The sequence below is a fragment of the Epinephelus lanceolatus genome, chromosome 1 (assembly GCF_041903045.1).
Source record: "Epinephelus lanceolatus isolate andai-2023 chromosome 1, ASM4190304v1, whole genome shotgun sequence".
In the NCBI taxonomy this organism is placed as follows: Eukaryota; Metazoa; Chordata; class Actinopteri; order Perciformes; family Serranidae; genus Epinephelus; species Epinephelus lanceolatus.
Window position 1 is genome coordinate 13,061,747 of NC_135734.1, and position 22,888 is coordinate 13,084,634.

At 42.5% G+C, this 22,888-nt stretch overlaps 1 protein-coding gene across 1 annotated transcript; it reads left to right on the forward strand.

The window, feature by feature from the left end:
- Positions 1 to 6,863: 6,863 nt before the first annotated feature.
- Positions 6,864 to 18,134, forward strand: LOC117256704 (EF-hand and coiled-coil domain-containing protein 1). Its single transcript, XM_033626269.2, has 9 exons — positions 6,864 to 7,627; positions 9,505 to 9,949; positions 10,040 to 10,174; positions 12,270 to 12,349; positions 13,996 to 14,131; positions 14,214 to 14,355; positions 16,337 to 16,453; positions 17,194 to 17,263; positions 17,368 to 18,134. The coding sequence occupies exons 1-9, from the start codon at positions 7,036 to 7,038 to the stop codon at positions 17,535 to 17,537; spliced, it is 1,887 nt and encodes a 628-aa protein (XP_033482160.2). The 5' UTR covers positions 6,864 to 7,035; the 3' UTR covers positions 17,538 to 18,134.
- Positions 18,135 to 22,888: the final 4,754 nt, after the last annotated feature.

Below are 22,888 nucleotides of genomic sequence, written 5' to 3' on the forward strand. Positions count from 1 at the left end.
TTGCTTAAATGTGCATTGCGTTTTGTTTTGTATTATTCTGTATTGTTTTGTTCCTGGTATCCTGCCAATATGTTGCATGGCTAATATGTTTGTCTGTTTGCCTGATGTAGCCTACCTGCCGGCTGAAGCTTATTTTCCTGTCTTTTAATGTGCTTAATGTGCTTTCCATTGTGATTTATGTGCCACTTCTTGTCTTTTACTGTGTGTGTTATGCCTTCTATTCTGATCCATGTGCTTTTATATGTGCTGTATATTTTACTGTTATTAAGAAATGTCTATTGTAATGGGGTTTTTTAGCTGGCATTTAACACCTTGCCTGGGGACTGCAGTTGGAAACTAGCTACTCAGCTAAAAGTGGCACATTTATAGAAATGTTCATTAATGTGCACTGTCCCTGTACAAATAAACAAATAAATGAAATGAAATGAAAGTTGCTACATTGGATAGCATGGTGCATTTACAGCTATAGTTAATTGTGATAATGCTAATAGAAATTTCACTCGCAAAAGCCAGGCTTTAGACCACGAACAAAATATTTTTATTGGAAAAACTCCAACTCCTTAGAAGTCCTTTTAGAACAACTAAACCAGACTTTTTTATGTGACCAAAATGTTACTATTAACTTCATGAACTGAAAACACATTGATATAGTGTCAGCTACAGCTAAGCCTTTACTCTGCACCTTGTACGAGGGTGTAAACAGGTTTATTTCTGCTGTTTCTGCTGTAAATTTGGGCATTTTAGCAAATGTGTCTTTTCAGGAATAAGCCTCAGCCAGTCTCAGTGGCCATTTGGTGAACTGCAGTTTTTTCAACTCCAGAGGTTGCTGCTTGGAACGGACCATAACAGAGCCAAAGAAGTATGAATATTGGACATAAGGTGGACTGAAACATGAATGCTAAAGTTGCTCTGTATCCACATGACATTTTTGATAACAAATAGTTTAAGAGGTGATAATCCAGTTCTCATTCCAAACTTGTCAATAACTGCTTCTTTGTCAGTGACTTTGGTGTCAGATACAGACGCTCAAAGGCAGCTTTTGTGAGGATATGATACGCAGCTTATAATGCCCCCGAAATCAATGGAATATAAAGAGCTGAGAAGTTCCTAAAGGGCGAACAGGAGGGGAAGTGGATAGGTCCAACAAACCCTAGACCTTCACTTGAGAGCCTGCTGTTCTGTTACTGTGTGAGTTTAAAGCCAAACCATGATGTCTTTACTTAAACCAACCACGTGCTTTTATTGCACGAGGAAATAAATGTAAAGGTGTTTTACTGATGTTGAAAGTTTATTTTGAAAAAGACTGTATGCACATAACGAGCTGAAACTGTGTTTTTTGAAAAGACACAATGCATGTAGCAAGCATAAATTGACACACTGTCCCATAATGTCAACAACAGGTAGGAGATACCTAGCGCATCATATTCAGACATGAAAGTCTACTTACAAAGCAGCGATATTTGATGCATTGGGATGAGAACACATCGGATAATCACATAGATGTGTTTACGGCTTGTTTGTGCTGCTCATAAGTGGCCGAAAGGTCACTTGTTGTAGGTTTAAGTCTGTTTATCTTACAGTTTAAAGGAAAATAAAGAATGCTGTGAAGTTAGTTTTAATCTACTTTAATTTGAACATTATGCTGTATTTAATGAAAAGTTTTTTCAGAGATTATAAACAGCAACAGAACATAACACACAATGACACAAAGGAGACAGATACTTTGTACACAGTCAGGAACATCTGTGTCCTTGCATAGCCACATATGATACTATAATGTGCAACTGTCCTTGACCTGTGGCCTGGTGCTGAAACACACTGGCTGTGACAGGAAATGGTCACAGATCAATAAAAAAGTAAGAGGACGACTAAAAGCTGACGAATAGGTTAACCTGTGTGACCCCACGTTTAGAGACCTTCACATCCCTGCAGGGGTTAAACCAGGTTTAGCCCTCAGTGAACTGACACAGAATATCTGTCAGTGTCACCACTTCAAAGAGGTGGTACTTGTGTGTGGCAGTGTTTGTCTTTTTGTTGACCCTTAGAGGAACATATGGCAGCCAACACAAAGCCTTAACCCAGCTCCTATCACCACTGATACTGCCTTGCTCCTCCTCTCAAAGGTGAACAACAGGACATTCAGGCATGCCTGCATGAGCATGCACACACACACACATACACACACTGGCTGCAGACCCCCACCCTCTTTATTTACAGCCCCCTCTTATAGCTTCTCCATCCTTTCATTTTCAGATCAGGTCCTTTCACCCAGAGCAGGCAGCAGCTGGAGGACTGACTCTCAGAGGGAGGCAGCGTGACAGCAGGGCCGACAGGACGACTGCTGAGCTGCACATTAACTTCTAGTTACCCCACACAAACACACACATGTGTATACACACACACATAGCATAAAGAAAGCATTTACCCTCCCCAAAACACCTATTATGTGATTTACACTGAACAAAAATATAAACGCAACACTTTTGTTTTTGCTCCCATTTTTCATGAGCTGAACTCAAAGATCTAAAACATTTTCTACACACACAAAAGACCATCTCTCACAAATATTGTTCACAAATCTGTCTAAATCTGTGTTAGTGAGCACTTTTCCTTTGCCGAGATAATCCATCCCACCTCACAGGTGTGGCATATCAAGATGCTGATTAGACAGCATGAATATTGCACAGGTGTGCCTTAGGCTGGCCACAATAAAAGGCCACTCTAAAATGTTCAGTTTTATCACACAGCACAATGCCACAGATGTCGCAAGTTTTGAGGGAGCGTGCAATTGGCATGCTGACGGCAGGAATGTCCACCAGAGCTGTTGCCCGTGAATTGAATGTTCATTTCTCTACCATAAGCCGTCTCCAAAGGCGTTTCAGACAATTTGGCAGTACATCCAGCCGGCCTCACAACCGCAGACCACGTGTAACCACACCAGCCCAGGACCTCCACATCCAGCATGTTCACCTCCAAGATCGTCTGAGACCAGCCACCCGGACAGCTGCTGCAACAATCGGTTTGCAGCAGCTGTCCGGATGGCTGGTCTCAGACGATCAGCCACCTGGACAGCTGCTGCAACAATCGGTTTGCATAACCAAAGAATTTCTGCACAAACTGTCAGAAACCGTCTCAGGGAAGCTCATCTGCATGCTCGTCGTCCTCATCGGGGTCTCGACCTGACTGCAGTTTGTAACCGACTTGAGTGGGCAAATGCTCACATTCGATGGCGTCTGGCACATTGGAGAGGTGTTCTCTTCACGGATGAATCCCAGTTTTCACTGTTCAGGGCAGATGGCAGACAGCGTGTGTGGCGTCGTGTAGGTGAGCGGTTTGCTGATGTCAACGTTGTGGATCGAGTGGCCCATGGTGGCGGTGGGGTTATGGTATGGGCAGGCGTATGTTATGGACAACGAACACAGGTGCATTTTATTGATGGCATTTTGAATGCACAGAGATACCATGACGAGATCCTGAGGCCCATCATTGTGCCATTCATCCATGACCATCACCTCATGATGCACAGCCCCATGTTGCAAGGGTCTGTACACAATTCCTGGAAGCTGAAAACATGCCAGTTCTTGCATGGCCAGCATACTCACCAGACATGTCACCCATTGAGCATGTTTGGGATGCTCTGGATCGGCGTATACGACAGCGTGTTCCAGTTCCTGCCATTATCCAGCAACTTCGCACAGCCATTGAAGAGGAGTGGACCAACATTCCACAGGCCACAATCAACAACCTGATCAACTCTACGCGAAGGAGATATGTTGCACTGCGTGAGGCAAATGGTGGTCACACCAGATACTGACTGGTTTTCTGACCCCCTCAAACCCCCCCCCCCCAATAAAGCAAAACTGCACATTTCAGAGTGGCCTTTTATTGTGGCCAGCCTAAGGCACACCTGTGCAATAATCATGCTGTCTAATCAGCATCTTGATATGCCACACCTGTGAGGTGGGATGGATTATCTCGGCAAAGGAGAAGTGCTCACTAACACAGATTTAGACAGATTTGTGAACAATATTTGTAAGAAATGGTCTTTTGTGTGAATAGAAAATGTTTTAGATCTTTGAGTTCAGCTCATGAAAAATGGGAGCAAAAACAAAAGTGTTGCGTTTATATTTTTGTTCAGTGTATGTAAGCCTGTGCTCTTTATGAATGCATCTTGATGCAGAAACAAGAAATAGTAGTCAGAACAGAGGGAGAGTCTCATATACTGCAGCTTGACTTATCCTTACCCTTGGGCAACGACAGATCTGCACAAATCATTTTTTGTTGCTTGCTGCTGCTGGGAATGGACAGCTGGTACTTGGTACATCGGTCAAACTTTCTTTTTTTTACAGCTAAACAGTACACTAAAAAGTGTTTCGGAAAACACCTGAGGTGACGAATAGGCAATACAATAAAAGAATAATAATTCATATTTGGTCAGTGCTGCCTAGTTTGACAGTTTGATTGCAATGAGCAGTAACTGACACAATTGGCAGCTGTGTCAGAGACTCTTTCGTCAAGTCACAGTGGATTCTTGCAAATACCATTAGAAGCACTATGAGGAGGAACATGATTTATTCACAGACAAAAGTTATTTTTATCAGAGTAACCAATTGAAGCTTTAACTGTGAGAACAGCACCAAAGGGCAGTGACTTCCTCCTTGTGGGTGGACATATTATACAGTATGTGTGTGCTGCTTTGTAGTTTAGCACGATATAAACTCACCTAAAACTCCTACTTTTTTGTTGCAGGATAGTTTTACAGCTGATATACATTCACATGAAAATAAAGGCTAGTATGTAAGAACACCATAAAGAAAAAAACCCTCCAAAACTGCTGATGATTTCTACAAAAAAAATAGTAAATGTGTGCTAGGAGGGCTGTACAGCAGTTTCTATTTCCATACACTGATGTGTTAAATAAAAGAAATATGTGTGTGTCTCTTTTGCTACCTTGACCTTGACTGCTATCACAGATTTTCTCCTGGCAGCCTGGAAGGAAAAACATAGTTTCCAAGATCTGAACTAAGCCCTGCCTGCCCCCACATGTCCGTGACACAGGCCACAGGCGATAAGTGCCTTTTTATATCTTCATGACAATTTGTGTGTTTAAGACAATACATCACCTTTTCTACTGTATACCTTTCCAAAGGTAAAAGCCCCAGATGAGTCACTGGGAGTGCTGTAACTCAACCATATTCAGATTAGTGCGAGAAACCAAAATCAAAGACTAAACAAGATCTCAGGTTTCCCTCTGTGAGCTCATATGACTTCAGATGACTCATCTGCTAGCCAGTACATTTGAGTGTGGTATGCAAAGGTGGAAAAGTATGCTCTGCAACTCTTTAGTAGTGTTCATGATTCATCTTAAATTATTCTGTATATTTCTCCCTGTTTGTCAAGACAGGTGAGTTTTTTTTACGGGAGTAAAATGAGTATGCAAATCTTTTTTTGTACTTTATACTTAGTTAACATTAATCTCAGCTGTCTTCCTGTATTTGGTTTTATATGGTTGGTTGGTTTGTATATAAATTGTCAGAAAACAATTAAAAAAACACTATCTCAAAGCTAAAGGGGCCGTCTTCAATGATTGTGTCTGAGTAACAATCCCAAACCCAAAGATATAGATGAATGATTTGAGTGTTTAAAGGTCCAGTGTAGGATTTAGGGGGATATATTGGCAGAAATAGAATATAATATTACACGTATGTCTTCTTTATGGTGTATAATCATCTGAAATAAAGAATCGTTTTGTTGTTATTACCTCAGAATGAGTCATGTATATCTACACAGGAAGCGGGTCCTCGTCTGTGGAGATCACCATGTTGCACCACTATGTTACTACATTAGCCCAGAATGGACAAACCAAACACAGACTCTACATAGAGCATTTTCTCATCAGCCACTGTAGTTAGCGGCCTCTCTGCGATGAGTAGCATCGGAAACACACATTTTTTTCCGTGAAACTGCTTCATCCTTTGTTTTGGAGACCTCTGTGGATAATTTGGCCCGTGGGCAAAGTCTCCTGAACAACAAACACTGAAGGAATCATAACCAGGAAAACACGCTGGACCTTTCATTAATTCATTTTCTTCCAATTGACAGATTGTTTTGGCACTGATTCTGTCTGTGTGTAATGCTTCAAGTAATGTGCCAGCAGTGCAGTGGAGTGTAATTTGTGTGGTCTAGTCATGCCTAGGTGAGTGTAATCAAGACGCCCTCTTTGTTAGGTGTGTGACAAGTGGTGGTCAGGGTGAGGAAAGGTATTTCCGCTGACAGTTCAGATCACTCTTAATTCCAAGTAAAGATCTGTACCTGATGTTTACGAGAACAGAAGGTGTAGGGTAACAGGAGTCATTTGACTTTCTTTTTGTTGTTGCTGCCACACTGGCAGTGAGTCAGATCCACTGAAGATTCATTTTGGTAAAAGGTGCAAACTAAAACCCAGCATGACTCACTCTGGATTGTTGTGGTTTGGTTTGGATGACAGGTGCCACAAAATGCCCTAAGTCCCTGCAAATTATGTCATTACCTCAAAACCCCACTTGTATGACATAAATCCGATCATTTGTCAGCTAAATTCACCAAAGAAGTTTTGCTTAGTGCTTCCTGTGGAGGAACATTGTGAGATTGATACAGCCTGCAAACTGTTTTGGCAATACATGATATGTGATCCACTTTTGTAATAGAGATCAAACAACCATAGCACTGAAATTGGCCTCACTTTCTTGCATTCTTAACTGTGCACTGAGCAGTGTAAGCACCTTGCGGGTACAGTCACACACAGAGTGTGCACACAAAAGGGTGGAGTCGATACAGTGAGACTTTTTCTCACCCGAGGGGATCAGATTTTGACTTGACGCGCCGGGAAGGAATCCAGAGTGAGGTTTACTTGGAATTACGTAGCCTGAAACCGCACCGGGAATGGGAGTGCGTTTTAGCGTCATTCTGTTCTGAAATAATATCCGATGCTAATTCCTGTGATCTGATTTTAATTTGGTAAGATCTTGTGAAGAAAAACTCACTTCATGTGCAGTCATGAAGCGCACCGCATCGGCTCTGCCGCGCGTCCAGCCCTCGCGTAAAAGCGAGTGGCTGCGGAGCGTCCTGTCCCACCACCACTGCCCCGACCCCGGCGTGGAAAACGAAATCGTCGTCCTGGCTACTGGAATAGACCAGTACCTGCAGGAGGTCTTTCACCACCTGGCCTACCCCAACCGGGACGATACGGTGACGGCGGAGGATTTCACCGCGCTATGCGCCGTGCTGGGACTCACCGGAGCGGAGAAAGGGAAGAGGACAATGAAAGGAGGAATCGAAGATGGAGAAAGGGATGAGGAAAATGACGAGTTTAAGGATGTGTGTTCTGTGCTGCCCAGACAGCTGTCCTTTAAAGACTTCCACTCGCGGCTTTGTGGATATTTCCGTGTGCGCAGTGCGCGTAAAGGCACCGGGGAGTGTGCCTGGCGCCTGCCCGTTACTGAGGACACGGAGCTGGTGGAGCGACAGATACGGCTCCGGTGGCCGCGTGTCAGACGGAGAAAATGTGTGAGTTTTGATCTGACCAGGGATCAGACTGCATCCGTCAACAGACTGAGTAAAGGTCGAACCGCAGAGGATCGCGAGTCGGGTAGGTGCTGTGTCTGGTACATGTGTTATTGCACTGAAAAGCCCTCTGTGACCACTGAGGGGGTTAATTGTTGCATGAAGCTTATTACAGTTTATGTATAGGACTTTGTTTTAACTGTACACACAGAACCACACTGTCTAATCTGCTCATATGCACAGAGCAGTAATGATAGTCTTGAGAGAGTGTGTGGTAAGAGAGGAAGTAGGCAATTAAGCACCAATTACTTGAACTTATTTGATCTTAACACCCAACACACTGTGCCTTGACACCTGATTTGTTCTTCATCTTTTCCATCTCCTGTACACTCACCACCTGCTCTGTCACTCTGTTGTTCTCCTACACAGTGCTGGAGGCACTCACATCCTTTTCAGAAGCAACTGCTCCAATGCAACACTGTAAAAGAGTCCTCTGTGACTGATATGTTATAACATCAGATTGCTGATACTGGTGCATTAATGTCCGTTCAGCAAGCATTATACTGTTGTATGATCGAGGTGGAGCTGGTTTTAAGCTCTTTGGATTAGGTAGTTAAGTGGTTTCCAACCTAGGGGTCGAGCCCTCTGCTAGGAGTCACAAGATTAAACTGTGGGGTCCTGTGATGATTAATGATAGTTTGCGGTGGCGCCACCAAGGGGTGGTCGCTGGGGCCACTGTGGACTACAGCAAAGTATCATCACATCCAATCACAAACTCTCACACAACTCTTGCAGTATAATCTAAGTCTCATTTTTCCAGTCGTATGCTCAGTGCTTCCCAAACATATAGGCTCAAAGAAAAGAAGAAAGAAATTGTAGTATTGGAGTCTGACTTTCAAAAGAGAAAAAACAAATTTCACTTTCAGTTTAGTTTTGAATAGTAAGGATTTAGCAAAAATGCATGTGTACGAAACCAAAGTATATCAATATGTGATTCCTCTACTCATAGTTTTCAACAAGCCTGTGTACTTTAACAGCCTATATTCGAATTCCTGAAATTCAGTTATTGGCTTTTGTTTTGGTGTGCCACCCCATCTGGCTACCCCATTAAAAATGTCTGGGGGTGCCACTGCCTATTTGTTGCTTTAACAATTTTTAAAATATTTTTTTAAAAAGGAAATCACTCCTTGGAACTGCTGCCTACTCAGATATTTGAAACATGACAAAGGGACACGACTGTTTTTTTGTTTGTTTTAATATAAGCGAAGCCAAAAAGGTGGGGAGCCACTGATTTAATCTTCAACAGTGTGTGGTATTTTATAAGCTTATCATATGTTTTTTTTAAATGTAGTTTGTCTTGTTTCCTAGCTAATAACTTAAACTGTCACATAGTGGAGTAAAGACTGCAATATTTCCCTCTGTAATGTGGAGTAGATGTAGAAAGGAGCTTTAAATGGAACTATCTAAATAAAGTATAAGTACCTCAAAATTGTGCTTAAGCACTTATAAGAAAATAGCACACAATGTAAATGCTGAAGTAAAGAACAAATACTGTACCTTGAGTTTGCAGTCATACATGACTTGAGTTTCAGCAAAAAAACAAAGTGTAGGACTGCCCCAGACTAACAGTTTTCCTCGTCCACCAATAGTTGTCACTGGGGTCATTAGTTGACTGGTCGCACACATGTTTACGGTATTAATTTAATTATTAAATTATATATTTTTGGCGGGGTCACACAATGGTTTGAATTCAAAGTCTGAGAAAGCATAGTATAAGTATCATTGTTAACACTGTGCTACATTACAGAGGAATACAAATGAATATAGGCCTTTATTTTATCTACAAGTGCCCATCACACACTGAGCGAGATGCCTGTTAGTTACGCAATAGCAAGAACATCAACTTCAGAGGACAGAGAAGTTATCTGCACTGCAACTTAAAACTGTTCTGTGTCCCTATAGTTGATGAAGTAGCTGCTCTGAGGGAGCTGGTGGAGGACCTCCGCTCGGCGCTGCAGGGGAGCGATGCTCGCTGCCTGGCCCTGGAAGTGGCACTCCGACGGGAGAGGAGCCGTACCCGCCCTCCTTCATCCAACTTCAAGTCCACAGTTTCATCTCCCACATCTTCCATCACCCTCGTACAGGGGAAACTGGTACCAACACAGAGGATTAAAGGACAAAGCAGTGGTGCCGGAGGAGATGCTGCGAGGAGGGTGGGGAGGAGACGGGACATCAGGGACCCCCTTGTCAGGGAGCTGAAGTTGATCCGCTCCTCACGTGATGGGCAACTGGAGGAGGCCATGAAATTCAATGAGCGTCTGGAGGAGGAGCTGCGATGGGCGTACCAGGAGGTGCGCAAGCTTCATGGGGTGGAGTCTGCACTGAGGAAGGAGAACGCTCAGATCAGGTTGGAGTTCTGTAGTTAACTTGATGTTTGAATGACGACATGGATAGATGTTATAGGAATGGTTTAATGATCTTGGATGATCTCCATCAGGAGGCGGGCAGAGGAGGCCAGGGAGGCTCTGAGTTTGGGGCTTCAGAGGGTCCGGATGATCCAGGAGCAGGCTCAGTCTGTGCCACAGCTTCAGTCCAGGATCACCCAACTGGAGACTGAACTACACCAGTACAGGTACAAACACTGTGTGAACAGACATGTTTGTGCATCCATTACACATCATTTGCCTCTGCGCTCTACTCATTTGAAATTCAATGCAACAGTGCCGGCAGCTCAAGTTACACACGTGCCACACAATCTGAATTGGAGTGTTGTGTAAAAGTGTGTAAAGGTTTACTTTCAACAAACACTACTGTATTCATGTTTAACAAAAACTCTTTCTAACCCTCCACAGTGACCAGACTGTACACACAGTCAGATAATGCACATGCGCAATGCATAAGAGATAGTTTGAACCTGCTCTGATGGCTGTCAAAGACACGTCTGCCATATTTTTATGCCTCTGTGCCGGCGATAACCATAGCCTAAGGCATTATGTTTTTGGGTTTTCCATTCGTTAGTCCCATTCTCATGAATGTGAGATCTCAAGAACACCTTGAAGAAATTTCTTCAAATTTGGCACAAACGTCCCCTTGAACTCAGCGATGAAATTATAAGATTTTGATGGTCATAGGTCAAAGATCAAAGTCATTGTGACCATGTCTGTCTCACTCTTTTGAACGCAATATCTCAAGAACACCGTGGGGGAATTTCTTCATATTTTGCACAAATGTTCACTTGGACTCACCAGCAAACTGATTAGAATTTGGTGGTCAAAGCTCAAGGTCACTGTGACCTTGAGCTTGTCTCATTCTTGTGAAGGTGATATCTCAAGAACACCTTAAGCGAATTTCTTCAAATTGGAGAATAAACTGAATAAACTCACACAAATGTCTAGTGGGATGATGAAGTGATAACATTTATATCTAAAAGGTCAAAGGTCAACATTGTGATATCATAATGCTCTGCATAAAAAGTTTTTTTGGCCATTATTCAGTGTCATATCTAAGGAACAGAAGGCGAGACAGTTGGTTCGATACTGAAGTGGTGATACTAATCTCTGGTGTCCACCTTGAAACTGTGCTGATTGTAAAGATCATTTGTGTGTCCGGGCAAGATTTGTGTGAGCATCCACATTTTAACAGACATAGATGTAGACTGTAAGAGATACTTGACTGTTGTGCTGAACCAAATGATTGTGAAAGGAGTCATTTGTAAAGATGAACCCTCAGAGAATTAACACCTTTGGAGTTCCTATCATCTCTACAGCATGTTATAGGTGTCTTTCAGCTCATTGCTTTGGTTTTACTGTTGTGAGTCGCTCACACTGCTCTCACTTGACTGCTGAAACCACATGTTTACTTCCCATACATTTTATAATATATTTTTGCACAAAAGCAGGACTGTGGATTTCGTCCCCCGACATTTCCATTGACACTGCAATTGGAAGTATGTCAGAAAGACAGGGATCTTTTAATGCCTGGTGTGAACAGGAACAAGGGAAAACAGTTTAAATGTTCATATGGATACCTGACTAGTGTTGTGATACAGACTTGTATGGAAAATAGTGAACCTATCCTTAAACGCCAGTTTTGACTGATTTGACCTTTAGGTCAAGACCCAGTGAAGATGGACACCTGCAAGTGCCCAACTACATCTAGACTAGACACTTCAACAGCACACAGTGTGTTTTAAGGTCAAAATGTGGGGCCTTTCCATCACAGGGTGGTCTCACTTAAAGCTGGGGTTGGACACAATATCAGCCTGACAATGGCCTAATCCTACAGTATCAGTATGTATGGTATGACAGCAGTGTATAATGTGGAAGACAAGTGATTCTATGTTTAGGAAGCTTCAGGCCCCCACGAGGCACTCAATGGAAAGAATGGAAGGTCAGGATTGTTTTGCCCTCACTTGGTTTGATGATGGATGTCTTTGACATGCTCTGTTACACTTCAGGCACCATGCTTGTTGACTTACCTGATCCCAGAAGTCTTTATCTGGCCTCTCCTGCCTGATCACCCTTTCACACAATGCAAATCATGAAACATGGCAAGATACAAGGGGTTCCACATGTAGTCTGTGTTAGCAGAGTGGAAAGAAGAAACCCTAACCCCCTAACCACTAACCCTGACTCACATATAAACGCACAACTGAGGGAGCATCTATCCACAGTATCAGCTGATTTGCAATTCATTTCTGGCATGTTCTCTACCTTTACCACCTTCAGATCCCACTGCACCTGCATTCCTGACCCTGCCCTTCAACAAATATACCCACTCAGTGCAGAAGACGGCAGTAGCAAGACAGGTGAGTGACTGGAAAACCAATTGATCACTAAGCTATCGGGGATCACAGGTATGTTCGGACTGCACTCTTTGTTTTCCCTCCAATGGTGACCAACATTTTTCAACATTTATTTGTCAGGAGTTGTTGATATACAATCCAGAGAAGCTGTTGGGATTGTACGGTTTTGCAAACCACGGATATGTTACATTTGCAGATTATTATGTAGTGGATACATTAAAACTTTATGTTTCAACAATGCTGACAATTGCTTTTCATTCCACTATCCCAGCGTTTGGTAGCTAAAAAGCCACTGGAAACACAGCAATGACTAAAAAACAACCAGGTTTGTTGTTTGTTGGTCTTGGACAGTGGTCTGCAGTGGGCTGCAGCTTGCCAGGTGTCTCATCTAAGTGTCATGCCATCGACCATCCCCCCTATCTCCTGATAGCAAATGTTAGCTCATATACTGCATCGCTTTAGAAACACTCATATGATATGTATGAAATGTGCAAAAGGAATGTACTCTTGGTTTGCAGAAATGTACAATGCCAACATTTTATTTCAGTGACTAGTCTGTCTCTGCAATATACCTTTTATCACAGCGACATGTTTACTGGTAAAAGCAGGAGAAGCACAGGTGGAACAAATTTTGTAATTAATGGCTCATTATCATCAAGTGTTGCAGTAAGGCAGTGAGCCAGCATGAACAGTACCAGGACCCAGGAATAGACACACCCAAACAGAATGCAGTTGTTGTTAATATTATCAGTTACACCTGTGGTTCTCCTGCTGCGACATGCCAAATGTCTGCTGTGAAAAGGTCTACAGGGCACACAGAACATTATTTATTAACCGGTGATTTGCAAAAGGAAAATTAATGATCACACCATGAAAAAAACAAAACAAACAAAAAATCCACACTGGTGCAAATGTGTGGAGCCTTAAACACTGAGGTGTCTGTCAGTACGTTTACATGCACAGCTTAATCGAGCTATGTTTAAAATTCGATTTTGGCGTCTAATCGGACTTCTGTCCTTGTCCCAGTTCACATGCAACTGAGAAAATCGAATTACTGACGGGAACGTGTCCTCCTCCTCAACACAAGGTGGCGATATGCGTCGTTTCAGTGGGTTAATACGGCCCCCTTTCCAGTTGACCTATTACGTCACTTAATAATAAACAACTGGAGTCAGGCGGCAGACCGGCATTTTCGAACAACAGCAAGATGGATAATCGTACAGCTTTGTCCATCTCGTACATAATGTATGCGTTACTGATTGTGCAGATAAGGTGCACGCTATCCCTCGTGGTCATGGTGATTTCGAGAGGCAGACAAGAACGCCGTATGCTGTTGGAGGGCTACAACAATAGCATGTCTTGTCTCTTCCAGGGTCATACGCCAGTGCGGGGGGTGTGGAGCATGCGCACATGCATTGTCTAGTTTAACTCCGATTAAGGCATATACATGCCAGAGAAAACGGAATTCCAATCGCATTATCTGGGTGTCTTAATCGGAGTTGGAGAACTCCGATATTAGTCGGAGTAACGTGTTTACATGCACTTCAGTTGTCCAGTTATAGTCGGATTAAGGCAATAATTCGTTTTTTTCAAGTGTCATGTAAACGTACTGAATGAGCCAGTAAAGTAACTGCTTATACTGCCTGCAGAGGCAGAGTGTCTGCAGAGAGCAGTCGAGGGGAGAGCTGCCTCTGATGAAGAGGAGGAGGACAGAGGAATCAGGGAGGAAGGACAGTGCTGCCTGTTGGAGGTGAAGAAGCACCGACTGCACGGCTGTGGCAAAGGGTGAGCAAACATCTATCACAGCACCACTGTGGACACGTTTTTCCATTCCAAATGTAAGACATCACTTCTCTTTTTCTTGCAGATGTCAGAACCATGTGGTCCATCACCTTGTCCCTCAGAGTCACCTGCACGATAAAAACCTCATCAACACTTTTAAGGACAGCAGGGGGAGCTGCAGCTGGCAGGGACAAAACCAAGAGCAGCCAGACAGAAGCAGAGAAAAGGTGGGAGAGAGAAACTTGGTTAAGATGACTAACAGCTCAAAGTGCAGACTATGTTGCAAACAGCTTTAAAGATCTGGAGCCTTAATGTTGGATTAGCTAATGAAAAAACCTCTGTCTGGGTAGTGGCCAAACAACCAAACAAGTAAGCTTAATACAGTATTGTAGGATAAACTGAACAGGGCTTGTCAGATTATGTATTGCCAGTAATTTGGCTGGTTCATTTAGCAGGATAACTTTGATTTAGGCTTTTAAAATGTCTTGAGAGTTCAAAGAGAAGGAAGCTACAGTCACATGTTCTTGTTTAAATAACTTGAGTCTCTTTGGCTTCAACCTTTGAGGTGTAATTCACCCATCATCATGTTTCTTCATCCAGAGCATAGACTGTATAAACAATGGATGTAGCCACATAACATCACCCATTGGTTTGTGGACTCCCATTTTAAAGCCTCAATTTTGTCATTTCTTTGTCCGTCACCATCTTGTATTTTTGGAAGACGTGACCATATTTGGATGAGAGGCTGAAGCTGACCCTAAGAGTGTGTCTGAAATCGCATACTTCAATTAGTACACTTCAATGTAGTACACTATGTACACTACGTACTTCTTGCGTGGTGCATTCATTTCAACAGTGTAGTAAACCAAACTTACGCCACAATGTCAGTGCTGTTTAAAATGTGCTGCCGTAGCTAGGAGCAAGTTAGCTAGCTAGTGAATGCTAACAATAGCCAGCAAGCTAATGTCAGCACTCACATTATTGTTTGTGGTGCTAAATAATTACAGACCCAACAAACATAACAGGCAGCTTCTATTTGACCACATTATTGGAAGTAAGTGCAACAAAACATGTATAACTTACATCTGTATGATGCGGTGGTGTTCACTGCAATTAGCTTTCATGAACTGAAAACACATTGATATAGCTTTAACTATGGCAATGCAATGCAAAAATTCACCCCCGCACAGTTTCATGATCGGGGAAATCAGCTATAGAGACCAGAACCAGATTTTGTACCAGGCTGTGAACATGTTTATTTCTGCTGTAAAGTTGGGCATTTTAACACTTTAGTTAGCACTTTGGGGATTTATTTACTCTTGCAGTCAGCCTCAAGTGGCCATTTAAGGAACTGCAGTTTCTGGCTGGCCTGAGTGTCAGACTGAAGCTCCCAGAACCTTCAGTCAGACATCGCCTCCATTGAAGGCGATTTACAAGGGGGAGGGAATTTGATTTTTCCCTAACCAATCAGTAGAGATCAACGACTCACCCAGAATCTGACGTCATTAGTATCCATGCCTCGGGGGTGCTGAAAACAAGCGAGCATTGCCCGTTTAAAATGTCTCCGTCGTCGTGCATGCCCAGCTGCATCGCCGTTAAATCCAGTTTAGCAGCTTCCTTAATTTGGTCCTCCATTAACGCGAGTAGTGGTGAAATACCTCGATAGCATCGTCAATGTGGTCTGTAGGATCTGTAGCGGTCGCCATTGTTGCTATCCTCACCAGTTACCCACCGACGCACAGCTTGACATCACTGTGGCGCTGATTGGCTAATCGCTAGACCCGCCCCCACCCCCAGCGTTCATTGGTCCTTCTGTTGTTTGGATGAGATAAATTGCAAATTCATTGCAGTATGCCAGACCAGAAATGGAGAAATGTTTGTTGAACTGCAAATTGTTACTGATTCTATCACGGATATTTTTCTTCTTTTTTCAACAGAGGACATATTGAAGTCGTACTTCCATTCCTTTGTGTTTGTTAAGTAGCTCCTTCTGTCTGAATGAAAACACTTAATCCTCAGAGCAAACATAACCAGGTCTCTCTCTCTGTGTATATGTGCTCAATGCCCCAGAATCTCCCCAAATTAAAGTCCCGAAACTTCTAAAGGACATTTTAGGAACTGGTTAATATTGACTCACCTGACGACTAATACTGTAGACATAGTTTAGGGGAATGTTTGCATTTATTTCTTTCTCCTTATGTTTGCTAGAGGCCTGAGGAAGAGGAGGACAAGACAAGGCTGGAGGAGAAAGAGAAGACTCGTCTGTCTTTGTTGGAGGAGAAACTCACAGATGGCCTTACACTGCTGCTGCAGCTACGCAACAAGGTTCACACAACACGCACCATTCAGCTCAGGCATACAACCCACACATGCCTCTTCACTGCCATCTAGTGTTTATTCCACCCTAGTACATGGAGATGATGAGCTGCTATGATAGATTCCTTCAGTATCTATATTTATATTTTATGTTTCTTTAATACTGCTTTATTTTGCAAGGGCACATTGTACAAAGAAATAACATTTTAAACTTTTTCAAAAGACTGTTTTTTATTTCAAAATGGCTTTTTTGCCCCAATGACACTTTATTTCATGTCAAGTTATATTTCATAATGTCACTTTTCATGTCACTGCCCTTTATGAAATAAAAGTGAAATAAAAGTGTTATTGGGTTTGAAATTAAAAGACTTTTAAAAAGGTAATTTTGTAGTAAAAATTTCTATTGTGAAATAAAAATGAGCTCTTATAAAACTCTAGGAAACAATTCAACCGTACCTTATATTACTTTTTGTATATATTTTACACACTTTATTCATGTTGTTATTTGGTTTTTAAATACTAAACTCTTTGGGCTCTTTAATGATATAAATACGGCATTAGACTTGACAATTTAAGGTGCTACTGTATGTGTCTATGTTGATATGAAGCTGAATATGCCTGATATGGAGTTTTGACAGGTTTTGCTGTTTGGTATGTTTTTCATATTGTTGTATGTTTGATTCTATGAATAAAATTAAAAACACAAATATAAAGTAAAGTAAGTAAGACACCTCTCACTGTGTTTGTAGAACGTGTCCCGCAGGGAGCTGGGGAAGATTGTGATGGATACTCTGGATGTGTGCAGTAGAAGTGGAAATGGTAGGTGTGTTCTACATCTCCCAGTTGAGGTATCCACAGTTAGTTGATTCATGGTGTTGCTTGTGACTTGTCGCTGAAATTGTCTTTTGTCCTTCCCTATCCAGGTCCATCTCAGGTCTTGCAGGTAGCTGACGCCCTCTGTGTCCAGCTGTCCTCCAGGGATCTCCATGGAAACGGAGAGGATGATGAAGGCGGAAAGAGCAGAGAGAAACCTCTGGTTTCATCTTCAGGGTGTCAAACCAGCAGCGTCAACCCTCTGCTCATCTCCTGTTAAATAAGCTACTGCTGTGGTACTTACCTTTCCCTCTCTTTATCTTTGGCTTGTTTGCACCCGTGTAACTTTCATATTTTGTACCCCATATTTTCTGTGTATTTAAAATTTGATTTTATTTACTCTTTGTATTGTCTTTTTTATCTATTTAATACAAATAATTAAATATTTTTATCCAAACCCTTTGTTCTCAGTGTGAGAGTTAATGTGGAGAGCTTTGGCATTGTGAAACATAATCTTGTGTTCAGCATCACTGTTGGAGGTCAAAGTTTTTCACTGCAGGTCCCAAATAGATCAAACAGTTTGGTCACTTACTGTTGGATCTGGAAGCAATCACATAGCAATTCATATAGGCTACTTCTAAGTGGATCAGGTTTTACATGATAAATAAGTCCATCCATCCATTTTCATCCGCTTATCCGGGGCCAGGTTGCGGGGGCAGCAGGACGAGAAAAGCACCCACCCTGATATCCTTGTCCCCAGCAACACTTTCTAGCTCTTCTTGAGGGACCCCAAGGTGCTTCCAGGCCAGATGAGATAGATAATCCCTCCAGTGTGTTCTGGGTCTGCCCCGGGGCCTCCTAGGGGAGGTGCCTGAAACACCTCTAACGGGAGGCGCCCAGGAGGCATCCTGATCAATTGCCCTGAACCACCTCAACTGAACCCTTTCGACGTGAAGGAGCAGCAGCGCTATGTGCTCCCTCTGGATGTCTGAGCTCCTCACCCTATCTCTAAAGCTGAGCCCAGCCACCCCACGGAGGAAACTCATTTCGGCCGCTTGTATCCGCAATCTCAATCTTTCGGTCACTACACAGAGTTCATGAGAGCTGGGACGTAGATGGACCGGTAAATCAAAAGCTGCGCCTTCCAGCTCAGCTCCCTCTTCACTGAAAAATAAGTGCCAACGTGATCTAATAATGTCTAAACTGTATTGCAACACTTAAGCACATTGTTAAACACCCAAAATTGCAAAAAATATTACCTAAATAAATAAAAATCAGTTTTTGCAGATAAACAATCCTATGTAACCTATAGAAGCCCTGGGAAACAGGGTGATTTTTTTTTTTTTTTTTTTTTTGCAGCGAGTGTTGGCCAAAAAGTTTATCTCCTATGTACGAGATATTCTCTCCTACGAATGGGGTTGTGTCTTCAAAGGAGATAACATCCTGTATCTATCTTTGTAGGAGATGAAATCTGGTACATAGTGATAAGACTTGTACTTAGGAGATAAACTTTTGGACAACATTGCCTGTAATTTTTTTTTCTTCAACTTTCCTTCAGGGTGTCTGAACCACCAAGATAGCAATGCGAATGCAGTTTATCTCTCAAGGGAAATATGTGACATGATTTGTATTTTGTGGCGGAGCTACTAAGAGATAGTAAATCAAACCAATGACCACAGAAGATCATATGGGTATAAGAACTTTCCATTCAAGGATCACTCAAGTATTAAAAGCTTTAATGGGCAGATGTGTGTGTGGACGTGTCTCTGTGGAGTGGAGTTAGCTTCACTTTGAGAGCAGTTTAAGATTTAACTTATGATGTAGACAAATAGCTGTGTTCCCATAAAATGCTTGCTTATTGTTGCCACATGTTTGATATTCTTTACTATAAATTCACAGGTACACATCAGCCTGTGGAATGTTTTGTAGGACAGCCTATAATCATTGATATTTATCTTATGGCCTGCGGGCCACAATGTGGCCCATGATAGGGTGCTGGATGGCCGCCTACGATTTTTCTTAAGAGATTCACACTGAGAATTTTCTTTTGTACTTTGAATGTAAATAAGCCGCAAGCTTATCACACCCTCCAACGGAGGTCAGGGCTGATCCCCTAAATATCCTCAAATCTTTGCAGAGATGAATGGGGACTACAATTGTCAAAAAGGTTAAAAACGGGCAATTTGTTTATAATGTATACAGATAAATATTATTGTCTGTTTATTAGCTGGCCCCTGGCCTCATGTCATTTTGCAAAAGAGGCCCTTGGGAAAAGCAAGTTGAACATCCCTCATCTGAGTTTAGCTTGAGCTTCATCCCTGCCTCTGAACATTTGTTCAGTTCACACACACATTTACAGTAAAAGCCGAAAAAGACAATAAGATGGAGGAATGGTATGAAATAATATAGTCCTTTATTTCCAGCAATTTACAAAGTCCTGTAGGGAGAGAGCGTTCCTCCAGCCTCACAGAGGGAGGGCTTTACCAGAAGAACACAGAGACTGCAAAGACCCTGGCCCCAGTAAGACAGGTGGAAGTTTAGAGTCTGAATCAAAGGCTCCATCTTGATGGTGGCAGCCTGAGGATCAGCGTGGTTCCCTGTGAGTTCAGGGGCTTGAGGGTTTGAAGCAGCGAGTTTAACAAGGCAGTAAGAGGGTGAAGGGTTTTAAAGGCTGGGTATTTCAATTAAAGGAGGAAACGTCTGGAATCATAAGAAGTGACACTGTGCATTCTGTCATGTTGCACTCAGGTTTTATGGTGTGTTTGTGGGTTAAAATCCTACTTTTCAGATGCCCTGTAGACCTACTGAGGTTTCTCAGCCTTCATCCTCATTTTTTTGCCGAGTCATGTGAACAAAAGCTTGATGCGACAAGCCCTCCTCCCCCCTGCTGCATCATATAAAGTCATCATTACATTACATCAGAATCAACTTACTGTACATCTTTTATTAATCAAAGCTAATTAAAGAGACGCTACTCTGTGGCGAACCTAGCTCCTGATTGGTTACTCTGAGTTGAGCTTGGCTCTGATAGGTTAAGGCCATTCTATGTCTTATAAGTATGCTTACCCTGTGTGTGACAGGGTGTGTGTGCATATGTGTGAGGTGTGTAAAGACTGGTATTAGGCACCGTGCTATTCATTAGCCTTACCGCCGTTCTAGTGCGGGAAGTACCAAGAAGCTCTACTGGCCTTTTGCAAAGAAAAGAAAAAACAAAAACACAGAAGAGAAGAATGACAACAACATGGTGACAAGGAAACAGAGCCAAAATGAAATGACAAAATAAACAACCTTATATATAGAATAAATATAATATGTACAATTTGCTTTGTGTGCATCTAAAAATAAATAGACAAAGCATTACTTGCCCCCTTATAGAAGTATTCACAACTTTCCATTGACACAGAGGCAGAACGCTGGCACCTGGTCGGTAAGAGAGTGGAGGATACAGACTGAGAGTGAACAGATGGAAGGATGCAACTTTTACAACAAATCAAACGCTGTAGAAAAGAAGACAAAATAAAGTCACTCCGGGTGGACACGTTGGGGTTTGAATCCAGAGGACACAGAGATGCACTGAGAAGTTGCACAGTTAAGAGAATCCCTGCGGTGCCCTCTGGTGTCCGCTTTGCAGATTACAGTACTTTGTGCCTTTGACCAGCGTGGAGAAGTTGCTTCATCTTATTACAGTGGTTGTTTGCTTGATGAAATTTACGACACAAAACAAAAATCATGAAGAGTTAAAAAGATTAGGGAAAGGAGGAAAGGAATAGAAAAACCCCACAATTTTAACATAATTGACACATAAAAAAGAAAAAAAATCAGTCGAACCCAAAACAAAAGATTTTTAACAGAAAAAATAATCAAGTTTTTTTTTTTTTGCACAATCACATTATGTGCCCTGCACATGCATTCTGCTGGCCCCTTAGAAACAGCACAGAAGTCTGACAAGCGCCGGATTATTTAAGCATCACATGCAGGTTTCTCCTAAGACACTGGGCTTTGGCCCTGGGCCATCGTCTGTAATCGGTCTGTCAAAATGGCTCACGACTTCCTTTTTCATTCTCCTCTTCACCTGTAAGCCCTCAAAGAGAGTCAGCTCGGGGCAGCTGAGTCTGGTGGTAGATAGTTTGTGTGTGTTTGTGTGTTGGGGGGGACTAAGGTTTACCCTCAGTGGATGATACACCAAGGTTAAACCAATTTTGCCCTCTGATTAAACATTGTCCAGTCAGTCATTCGCTTACAGAAGGTCAAGTTCCTTCCGGACCAAAGAAAAAAAAAAAATCCTGGAATTTTACTCTAACCCAACTCTACAGTATCTGAAAACAAAACGACAACAACCTAGGATTAAATCATCCTCGGTGCCCGGTCACACCAGAAGCTAGCAAATTAAATCAAAGAACAGTAACAAGCTAGCGTAGTCAGTCACAAGTGCTCTGAGTTTCTCTGTACCCCCCCCTCGACATTTTGTTTCCGAAGATTGTACATAATTTCATTCAACATAGAGTAACTATAAGGGGGATAATAGTTCTCTGTGGGCGTGTGTCCACATGGCGTTTTCCTATGGCAGAAAAGCAGTGGCAGGGCCCTGGGGAGTGCTTCAGCCAGCTACTTCCGGATCAGCCCTTTACTAACCTGAATGGGGATAAAATGACTTAGTTGTGCAGCTCTTGCAGACTTTTGAAATGTTCTCAGATTGAATGGATCAAATCTCAGATCAGGATCAAATTCTGATGGCAAAACAAGTAATTTCAAAGGGGCTGTGATACTCAGAACTTTACATAAGTATCTGACCCTACGCACATCTATGGGAATGGCATCACATGATGGACCTGGAAGTTGTAGCTACACGGTTTGACCACTATGTCAAGCTGGTTTCAAAGTCCAGCACACTTTTTGAAGCTCTGCTCTGTTCCCTCAAAGGTCAGGACTATCAAGACATTTTGCTATTGGTCAGTTTCACTTGAGCTGAACTCAATGCAAAAACTTTGTGAACATATTCTCCACCCTGCGAGAGAATCCACTGATTGCTGTGATTCCATTGAAGTGAATTTATGTAAATGTTTCTGTTTAAAATGCTGGTGTGACCGGGCCCTCAGGCAGCTTTAAGAACAACACTAATCCTTTGGTGAAATCTAAGGGCTATAGAATGAAAACTATATGAACAGTAAAATTGCCACAGCTTCCTGCGGCTACTGTGACCTAACCATCAACCAACCTCAAAGAACTTAATTGGTCTGTCTTTCACTGGAAAAATTCAGCGCTCCAACTTAGACCATCTAAATGCTTTGTGGAAATGAAAATAGTCAAATTAAAGTTGTATCAAATATCCACACAAAATATCAGCGATCAGAACGTTTCATCTGGTATCAGACAGCTGAACCTGAGTGAGCACATCTGGGCTAAGGCAACTTAAACTTTCACCCTCTGTTACCACGTGTGGACACAACCGTGTTCACTTGGCTGAGCTCTGCAGGTTGTTTCCAGTGCGTTGCAGCATGTTGAGCCTCTTGTCACTTACTATAAGCCTGGCTTGGGCAACACAACAACAACTAGCCTGCTCCAGTAGAGAGTTGGCAGATGGTTTCAGACAGGGGGACTGGTGCTTTCCTCACCTGGAACAGCTCACGGCAA